At 37.6% G+C, this 11,015-nt stretch overlaps 1 protein-coding gene across 1 annotated transcript in view; it reads left to right on the forward strand.

Annotated features, from left to right (window-relative positions):
• Window positions 1-6,290, forward strand: part of DERA (deoxyribose-phosphate aldolase) — an 83,787-nt gene extending 77,497 nt beyond the window's left edge. Inside the window, exons 7-9 of the mRNA XM_019744673.3 lie at window positions 1,544-1,656; window positions 5,218-5,367; window positions 5,680-6,290. Of these exons, the coding sequence (XP_019600232.1) occupies window positions 1,544-1,656; window positions 5,218-5,367; window positions 5,680-5,736 (320 nt within the window). The 3' untranslated portion in view covers window positions 5,737-6,290. The remainder of the gene's footprint in view (window positions 1-1,543; window positions 1,657-5,217; window positions 5,368-5,679) is intronic.
• Window positions 6,291-11,015: the final 4,725 nt, after the last annotated feature.

The following is an 11,015-nucleotide window of genomic DNA, read 5'->3' on the forward strand; positions in this document are numbered from 1 at the left end:
ATGAATGCGTCTATGACAAGTATTTCTCCATTTCTCCCATGGGCCTGTTTACAGAGCAAAAGAAAAGAAGGCTTATGATGATCTGTTTGATATATCAGAATTCTTATGATATTTATACAGATTGCAATATTACCTAGATCCTTGCTCCATTTATATTTGTATAACACTTGACAGTTTTCAGAGTGCTTTCCCATCGATTGTCTGATTTGATTTCTTAAGTAACACTATGAAGTCAGTAAGAATTTTTAGATTTATTGTACAAATGATAAAGGTTGGGAGATGGAATTTGCCAGGTAAATATCATAGCTAGAAACCAGATCTCCTGACTTCTACCTCAACAAGGATTATGTTTCATTCCCACTTGCACATAGACTGTGCATGCTTTTGAGAGCAAGGGTTTGAATTATTTGTTTTTATATTTTTTCACTGTGCTGTACCCACAGTGTGCTTACTAAAGGGGTATCAATTTGAACCTTTCAACCCACAGAATAGTCATGCAAGTATCTTTTCCAATTGAAACTAGAGGGGAAAGTTTTGGCCACTTCTTACCTCCACTTCCATCAACCACTTCTTGAGGGGAGAACCTCAGAGGTTAGCCTTACATGAGGGTCCATAGATTCAGTGGGCTAGGGCTGTAAATTTGCATACGAAGCACCTAGGAACTTTGTTTATATTCAGATTCAGATTCAGTTGGTCTAGTGTAGGGCCAGGGAGTCTGCATGTTTGACAAGCTCCCTGGTGGTGCACATGCTGCAGGTTTGTGGTTCACATTTTGAGGCTTTCTGGGATAAGTAACCACCGCATGAAAGATGGAACCTCTATTTGGCTATCTGACTGTGCGACCCTAGGTAAATTCCTTGGAGACACTGTAGCATATTGGTTAGAATAGTGCACAGTGCATTGCACTCAGTGAGTCTTAACAATATTATCGTTTCTTTGTCTCCTTGTGTTATTCTGTTAAACCACATCAATAGGTTTAAGATACATTTGCAACACGGGTCATTATTTAAAATATTTGCAAGTTATGAAATAGCATGGTGTCTTTCATGAAAAACCTAATCTGGATGGAAGATACAATAGTACTTTTAACAAACAGTTAATAATCAGCTAATGGTGATTCTTAGAAACAGTAGAAATCAGCTAATGGGGATTCTTCATGAGTTGGCACTCCAGTTTTGTAGTCAAGTGTTATATGGTGTTAAGCACAGGGCATAAATTTGTTTTTATTCATCTCAGTTATGCATTAAATAAACCAACTTGATTTTAATTGGTAATATGGAAATATAGAGGCAATAGCCCCAGGGGTCCGTACGAATCCATTTGGTGCTTAATTCAATTCATCTTATAATAAGGAGAAGAAAAAGTATGGACAGAATTATTTTAAAGAGAGGAATTTTTTTTTTTTTTTAAGTTTTCAAATAATTAATGACACAACTTTATTTGTGTTCCTCAGGAAAAAAATTTACATGACTCATTTCTTCCACTGACTCAAAATCTTAAAAGTTTTTAAATTAATGTGTTATTTTTCTTCCTTTTGTTTTAGGATCAGATTTTATTAAGACTTCTACTGGAAAAGAAACAGTAAATGCCACCTTCCCTGTAGCAATAGTAATGCTACGGGCCATTAGAGATTTCTTCTGGAAAACTGGAAACAAGGTATATTATTGCCAGCAAATCTTTCTTCAGAGTAAAGATAATGTTATTTATAGTGCTAGTTACAGCCACGATAACTGATAACTATCTTTATATGCAGAAGGTGTGAATGAGTTACCTTTATTAAAATGTTTAATTTACCTTTCATTACAAAAGAACACATTCATGGAGAAAAATGTGCGATTAACAGAAAGTGAGTGTGAGTGTGGGAGTAAGCATGTGTGATCAAGATGTAAACTTACTTTATGTTCTTTTATTAACCGAAGACAATTTTATCTCTGACAAGAGATTCCTAAATGCGTTCTTTAATGAACTAATTCTGCTGCAACACAGAGGCTTTCTGGTAAGGCGTTGGCCAGCGAAAACAGGTTAATGCAGAAATTAAACTTCCTTGAGGAATGGAAAGAATTGCAGAGTAACATTTATTGAATGATAAGCTGTGGTGGTGATATGAAAAGTATGCAATATAATGGGAAATAATCTTTTCCTGTCATTATTGAAGGACACACATAAATTGGTTTTTCTGTTGGGAAACCCCCGGTCCAGAAAAACTTATTACTTTTAATAATATGAGGTGAAGAGAAAATTCTTGAGGAGATGAACTTATTAAACAAAATAATGAAATGCTGTGAAACAGCAGGGAAAAGGTAGCTAGCCGTTATATAGCTCTTGAATTAAATATCCATTTTTGCGTTTCATGGCAGTTGGATGTGCTCTTTGGAAGACTGTTAAGCTGAGGAGGGTATAGGCTAGCTTTTGTCAGCTTTTCGAAAAATAATACATATTTTTTGAAACATGAAGTTAAAAGGAAAAATGCGTATGAGGTGTTTTTTAAAATGAGTTTGGATTTTCCTTTTCACTTCAAGTTGCTTGTTTAGTTGCAAATTATCTCAAAGGAGTTTTCTTTCCTACATCCTTGTAGAGAAAGGTAATTTTTTTTAAATGAGACTTTCCCTTCCTCAGAAGGTAGCTTTTAAAACCAATCTCTTGATTTCTGCCAAATAGACACCCCAAAAAAGACCTTTAATCTTTTGCCAACTGGATGTGATGACTTTATATGTGACTGTAGCTTCAGTTTATTTTGGAATCAGAGACCTTTTTTAGAATGTACTGGGTTTCAGAGGAAGTGAACTCCTTCCAGAATTTTCTCCTTCACAATAACTTTATATCTTCAAAAAGTACAAACAGGATAAATATCTACTGTGACCTACATATGAAAGTTGACCCGACGCGAATAACCTCTGCTTAGTAGCCTTTTCGCAGTGATCCAAATTAAAAATAAATAAGTAAGTAAAGCTGTAAAAAATGAGAGAACTCTATCTTTGGGTACCCAATTGAGTGAGTGGGCCCATCTCTCATGAGACCAATGATTCTTATTCTTGTCCAAAGAACATCTAAATAGATGTGAAACTTTTTATACTTAAAGATGCCTGGGCCCTCATCCCTGGCTCTCCTGGATCAGAGATAGTCCTCAGGCATCTCCACTTGTCATAAGCTTCGTAGTCAGGACTAAAACCTTTCATTGGGGACCCAATCAAGTTTTGGTCTCAACAAACATTTACTCAGTCGTTAGCTATGTTCCATGTTAACCTATGTTAAATGCAAGGGGTACAAAAATGAACAGGTCCCTTCCCAGGAGTCCCCTTAGACTACAAGTGAAGAATTTCAGTCAGCGTTTTAAATGCCCCATGTGCTAGGCCAGAGCAGAGGGTAAGGGACACTTCACTATCTTTCAACACTTTGTTAAAAAATTGTGTTGGTGCTTTCCTCAGCTAATAAACAAAGTTCATCCCAGTTTCATTAAGAAACAAACAGGTATAAGTCAAACCGTATTCATTTTAGTCACACTTGATTTCACACAGCGAGGCACTGTATTTGTAGCTTGCAGAACCTTTCAGGTTGTTGATAAGTTGCTTGGGTAGCCCTTAGACTGTAAAGTTTCTACATCGTTGATTTAAGGGGTGTTCTAAAATGTGATCAGCTGCCTTCCCGACCATGATTAGTGTCACTCCTAAGAAGCAGAGGTTTAATATTTCATAACTGATTTCACTGCAGATTTATGTTTTCCATACTCTGTTCCTTAAAAAAAAAAAGTACAAACTTATGCGAGAACCTCTGTTTAGAAGAATTGCCAAACAGATTTGCTGACACAACCGAATTATATAGAAAAATCTATATGCATCAGTGCCTAATTGATAGAAGTGCTTCTATGATTAACATTATGTTAATATTGGCTAATTGATTTTTTGGGGTTTTTTTGCCTCAATAAATAACCTCATCCCACTTATCTCCCCCACTCCCACCACCTCCCCTCACTCTTACAAGTCACTTGGACTCCAGAATAATCGGCAGATATGGTTAGAATCTCTCCATAGCTGCTGCTAAACAGTGTGCCGTTGTGTGATTGTGGCAGGGAAACCAGTTGGGGGACCTTTACTGATATTCTATGTGAGAATTGATGAGGGTTTAAACTAATACAGTAGAAGTAAGAGGGGAGCGGAAAGTGTGCCCAGGGGACATATAGAAGTTAAGATGGTAGGATTGTTTGGCCTTGACTATTGACCAATTATATGTGGTGTGGTGAGGAAAATGGTGGAGTCTAGGTTAACCGTGAGGTTTCTAGCTTGGGTTGATAATGGGACCGTGCCTTTATCCTTGTCTCCCTTCCCTAGCATTCTGTTAGTCCCCACCCCTGCCTGTCAAACCAACAGCTCTCAGTGGTTACGTGTGTGAGCTTTAGTACTTGGGCTATAGGGTGTTTTCTTGATTACTCCCATCTAGAGTATCTAATGGATAGTCAAGTTCTCGAGACAAGTAAATCCAGATAAGCAGGTTTTACTACATATAGAACACATTTATCCTTTTCTAATGGACTCAGAGATGTCATTTGTAAACATCAGATACTGGCTGAATTGTGCTGTTTTGTGGTCAACTTCAAAGACTGCTGAAATGTCAAGAGACCCTACACTGTCTTTCTACTGGGCTTATTTAACTGGGCTGCTCTCTGTAACTCTATTTACAACTTAGAAAAAAAAAAGGCTCTGCAGTTCAGTTGATTAAAACAACTGTCAGCTCTCCTTGCTGACTACTGCCAGTTTGGTTAGGGTGACCTCGCTGATTTGCTCCTCTTGTTTTAAATACACTTATTGCGTCTTTTGCACCTCCAGATGAAGGGCTGAAAGGTGTCTATACAGGCTTACTTGTAGAATGAATGGACTTTTGTGCCATGTTTTCCTTTTTATTGGCACCTCTCTTGTTTATCCCAGGTTCACAGCTATAGTCTAGATGGTTGAGGGTTATGACTTTCCAATAAGTGAAATGTTAATGAGGGTTATTAACTCTCATTAGTGTCTCCTCAGAAGCTGTGACATTCTTCCCATTAATCCTGGAAAAGTCATTTTGTAGTGCGAATGGGCGAGTCAGTGATCTAAGCTCTTTCGCTGGGTGAACTGAAATAGATTAAAAAAAAAAGAGAGAGAGAGAGAACCTGTAATAATGCAGTGCCATTTTTTAAGGCAATTCAGTAATAATAAACCTTGTTCTCTTTCCGTCCTTCCCTTTTAGGTAGGCTTTAAACCAGCAGGCGGCATCCGCAGTGCCAAAGATTCCCTTGCTTGGCTCTCTCTCATAAAGGAGGAGCTAGGAGATGAATGGCTGAAGCCAGAACTCTTTCGAATAGGTGCCAGCACTCTGCTTTCGGACATCGAGAGGCAGGTGAATAATAACCCATTGTCCTTGGAACAAATTGAAAGTGTTTTTGAGAAAGAAATGAAAAGTCATCTATTGGGCTGTGAGAACTAAAGAGGAACACTCATCTGAGGTACCTCATCATACCCAAACCTCTGCCGTCTTCCTAGCAAGCTTCCTAAAGCAGGTTGGATGGAGATTATGCTGAAGCCTGTAATCGTGGGGCTTTACAATGAAATGTTAATTAAAGTTATTAATTATTATGTAATGGTGTAATAATTAATTGATATGTGTAATAATATAAAATTATTAATTAACTAAATTCTGCCTTCCTCACAGATTTACCATCACGTAACTGGAAGATATGCAGCTTATCATGACCTTCCGATGTCTTAAATCAGCAATGAATTCCAGGAAAGTTTTCTGCAGCATTGAAAAATTATTTTTCTACGCAAATGCTACAATTATTTAGTGAAAAAATGGAGGAATAGGTAACTGACTTTTTTCCCTTAAAATTTCCATTGAATTTAATTCACAGAATGGAAGGGGAAAAAAAGCCATTCCACACATGGTACTCATTTCAGGCACATCTAAAATGATCTTAATTACTATAAGATCTGCACTGTTAATTTTGTGAAGGCTTTCTCTTAAAAACTCCACATAAAATGTTAATGATAGCTTTGACAACATTGAATTCCAAGGGGAAAAAAAATGTTAAATTGCCCAAGAAACGTGCTTTAACAAAAGAAAACGTAGCACCCCTGACCTGCTGCTGTCCTCTAACGACTCAGGAATCACTGACTCAGCACTAATTTCCTGCCTTGAAAATCCATCTTTAATTTTTGCAACAGATATACTGTTTTATTAATTGTTTTATTAATGAAATTTCTGTCATTGTTATGTGAGACTATGGATATCATTGAATTTTTTAATTAAAAAAAATCCCTGTAGTTGTTTATTTTTTCTGAACTTTAAGTTATAACAAAACCATATTGCAAAATTAATCCATTGAACATGTAAAGAGGTTTTATCAATGACTTCCTGAATCTCCCTAGTAGAATCCTTGGGTATTTATCTCAGATAAAGCACCTCAGTACATTATTAATGAATACAACTTATATATGTATTCTGAAACTTTTAAGATTTTCTGGTGTAGTGAATAGGAAAAAAGAGCAGCAGACCCTAACATAGCACTTAACAAGTACTAAACTCCTTACAGATATCAATTTAATCCTTGTTTAATCCCTATAACAGTAAAGTAAATACAATAAGATTTTTAATCCTTACAACAGGAAGTACTGATATTAACATCCTTTTATGCAGATGAGGGACTGAGGCACAGAGAGCTTAAGCAACTTGCCAAAGGTCACAAAGCTCAAAATTAGCAGAGTCAAGAGTCAAGCCCAGGCAGGCAGTCTGTGAGTCTTTGCCGACACCGGTGTGTAGCACTATTCCCCACACAGGTGCAGAAACAGAGCTCACTGTCAGCTATGGGGCATGATAATCTGTGTTGTAGTCTACTGGTTCCTTTGCCCTCTGTTTCTCCCAGCTTCTCACCTCCCCTTTTTTTTGCTTGCTAGCACCTCTACTACATCATAGAACCTAAGTTTTCTGGACCTCAGTTTCTTCATTTGTAACATAGAGGGGTAGAGTTAGGTGATATCAAAGCTTTTTCAGACCTAAAATTATAATACCATAAGGATAATTATAACAAATCCAAGAAAATGTTTTGTGGTTATAAAGAGAAAAAACTTACTGTAGCAACCTAAATTACAGTTTGCCTCTCAGGAGTCAATTAGGTAAATCCCTCCAAGCACCTCTCTAACTAAATGAAATGACTAAAATAGAACGAGAAAAAAAATCCTGCTTTCTCCCAGCACCTTAGCAGAAAGCTGACTCTTGACTTATGATTTGGATATGGTCAGTGTCTCTGAATGCCATATCCACTTTCATAACATGCTGGTCCAGGTGCCCACCAGCAGAATGGCCAGTCACCTTTGGAGAAGAAACTTTGCAGAAAAATAATTACATTCTATCACCTTTGAAGCTATTCCAATTTCACAGGGGTTTCTGTTTTCCTCCCATTAAACCCAGCTGGTCATTTCAGTTGATCAAGTGAACAGGCATCATTATCTTCAATTCTAATTTATATGAGGCATCCACTGAAATTGACCTCTGTGGACAATTATAGATTCACATATGAAATTAAGACTGGTGAGTCCCTAAAACCTATTAGAGGCTGATGAGCATGGCCTGATCTAAAGGTAAGTAATGTTAGATTTTGGGGGACAATTTATTCAAAGACTATTAGCCTCTTTATCAGGAATGTCTCCACCTTACCTGGCTCTTGAAATCAAATGTAACATAGATGACTTGAATAGGAAGACTCTAGTAAACGTCGATTGCTATGAAAACATGAAGAGGTCATTTCTGAGGTGACTGTGATTTACTACAAGCAGATTTGTGTACTTGAGAACACTGGGAGCAGATGCTTTATACAAGCAGAAAATGAGTTTTGCTGTTTTCTGTGTTTAGAGCTTCTAATAAAATCAACCCCCTCCAAATTGTCACAGTTGTTCAATAAAGCATATTAGGTTTTAATGTTATTTTTAAACAGCCAATCATATAATTTAGGGGCTTAAAATGAGTTTAGGGAATACCTAGTTCCATCCATCATTTTTTACGTGAGAAAAGAAACTCAAAGTGGGAGGTGGTACGCAAGGTCACATAGAAAGGCAAAGTTGAGCCCAGAACCTAGATGCATATCATGCTGTGAAATATTTTATAATGCTGACAGTTCCTTGGTTGTTTATATATCCTGCCATGCCTAAAATTATGTTCCTCAACATGTGAACTTCAGACTCACTTTTGCCTCCAGGTGTCTTCTAACTGGTGTTTCGGAGAAGACCAACCATCTAAATCTAGTCCAACTGACGGTGTGGTTAATTTCATCTGTTAGACTTTTAGAATTTCGGGTGATCTCAAGAACTCTTTCTTTTAACAAAAGAAAGTTTAACGTTGACTTTTTTTAAAGAAAAAGATGGGGGTAGTTAGTTTGGATTCTAGTCTACAAATGGAGAAAGAATGACTAGTGTAATCACAAAACAGTTTCATAATTACTATCTTTGCCTCATTCTGGATTATTTCAACATTAACGGGAAAGTTAGGCAAATTAGTTTGCATGAAATACAGCATATGAGGAGACTCGTGCAAAGCAGGAACTATTACAGCTATTAACCTGGAAGTGCATCCTTGCGGGTACATGAAATGGTGTCTGCCCTGACTGAGCAGAACAGTTTGCTACATCATATATACTCGTATATGTTTTAAGCCAAATCTTGAAAAACCAAATCAGCTTCTTTGTCAACTTTCACTTCTAGTACAGAGGGAGATCAATATTAATGTTTCTTATATCAACTTGATCATTTTTGTGGCACAACATGAATAGGGCCAGAATGCAGAAATAGAAAGAAGAAAGAATTTGAATAGATTGTACTTTCAAAGGAAATGAGACGTTACGTCCATTTTGGCACTAGGCAAAAGGTATGAGGTGAAATCAATTTCTACAGTTGTTTTCCTGATCATGCACAAAAGTCTTGCTTCCCAAAGGAAAATATATATTTTATAATCACCACCAAATGATCCTTTCCAGAAATGACCATAGGTAACATCTGGCTGATATATAAAATATGTAGTAAAAATAATCATTTTTAATTAACTAAAACCTGCTCAAGAGAGAGAGTCAGAGGAATATCCATCTGGTCAATTCTTATTTAATAGGGCAAATGAGGATCAGAATGTTGAATGCAATATATGTGAAATACTTAGTGACCTTATGATGAACTAAAACTTGTTTTTTAGGAAGAATAGGTGAGGAGGACTCAATCTCTAGGAAGGACAGACAAAATTTGATTTTTTATTTCTAGAAGTACAACTTTACTGTAAAACACAGGTAGAATATAAAAAGCCTAGGTCTTGCAGATTAGTTTCTATGGTCCAATGACAGGAAATGTGTTTTAATTCATTTGAACAGTAGAATGAGGTTATACTTTATTCTGGACCTTGACAAGGATGATGAGAGTTTTAAAAAGTCATTATAAATAAAGGTAAAAGGAATGGGGCCCAAGGAAAAGACTGCAGGGTACTTGATGACTAACGATCCCAGGAAGTTACTTCCATATTAGATCTTAACAACCAGGAGTCCTGTATTTCCTCTATAGAAGAAAGAAATGAGTTTATGCTACATGTGAAGTTAGGTTAATTCTAGGGAAGAACTCTAATGCTCTGAAATGTGTTATGAGGTACATACGCTATTCCCTTCTCAGAAGTAGATTCTCCTTTGATCGGAGTGGTTGGTTGTGCTGTCAAAGAAAGTAGTTCCCTAATTACTTTTCCAAACTCATATACATCAGAAATACTGGGAGAGGTTATGAAACAGAAATTTGGACCCCATCTCCAGAGTTTCCAATTCAGTAAATCTGCTATGGGGTTCCAGAATCTGTATTTTCAAGATGTTACTAGATGATGATGCTGTGATCCAGGAACTACACTTTGGAACCACTGGATTACAAAGCCTTGTACTCGGGGCCGGCCCGGTGGCTCAGGCGGTTAGAGCTCCATGCTCCTAACTCCGAAGGCTGCTGGTTCGATTCCCACATGGGCCAGTGGGCTCTCAACCACAAGGTTGCCACTTCAATTCCTCGAGACCCATAAGGGATAGTGGGTTCCGCCCCCTGCAACTAAGATTGAACATGGCACCTTGAGCTAAGCTGCTGCTGAGCTCCCGGATGGCTCAGTTGGTTGGAATGCATCCTCTCAACCACAAGGTTGCCGGTTCGACTCCCGCAAGGGATGGTGGGCTGTGCCCCCTGCAACTAGAAAATGGCAACTGTACCTGGAGCTGAGCTGCGCCCTCCACAACTAAGACTGAAAGGACAAGTTGAAGCTGAACGGCACCTCCACAACTAAGATTGAAAGGACAACAACTTGACTTGGGGGAAAAAAAAAAAAAAAGGCCTGGAAGTACACACTGTTCCCCAATAAAGTCATGTTCCCCTTCCCCCCCCCCAAAAAAAGAAAGCCTTGTACTCAACACCTAGACGCCAGTGTCCATGCACCTTTCAGTAGTAGAAACCCACCAGCTGCTGCACTTTATCATGAAAGCCAGGTTATATGTGTATATTTTGTTGGGTTTCATAGCCAAGAACTAGAGAAGGAATAATGCAAATGACATTATCTCTTAATCTTTTCACAGCAAGCAGTGAACTTGATTACACTTGGGGTTTAAAAAGCAAGCTTTGGAGCCTAAAATAAACATTTTAGATGAGTTGAGAATCATCTACAGAATCTTCCAAAGGATTTCAGCAAGCCAAGATAGTAAGCTGTAGGGGTGTTTGATCTTGACCTATTTGGAAAGCATTAATTTTTGGTGATTCCAGTATAACTGCACTTAAAACCAAGACCTATTTAAACAGAACCCATTCTTTAACTTATATTTGAAATAGATACAACGTTCTAGGGAAGGAACCATTCACAGACACTTGGCTTCTTAATTTGAAGCTACTGTGTAAGTGATCTCCCAGTTGGGGGATGGGGGGGGTAACGAAAACATTAGATCTTCAGTCTTTTTAACACAAAAGGATGTTTTAAATTTATTAATTGCTTTTTAAGTGTGT

This window comes from Rhinolophus sinicus, chromosome 1 (assembly GCF_057876585.1).
Source record: "Rhinolophus sinicus isolate RSI-liver-muscle chromosome 1, RSI-T2T, whole genome shotgun sequence".
NCBI classification, from domain to species: domain Eukaryota; kingdom Metazoa; phylum Chordata; class Mammalia; order Chiroptera; family Rhinolophidae; genus Rhinolophus; species Rhinolophus sinicus.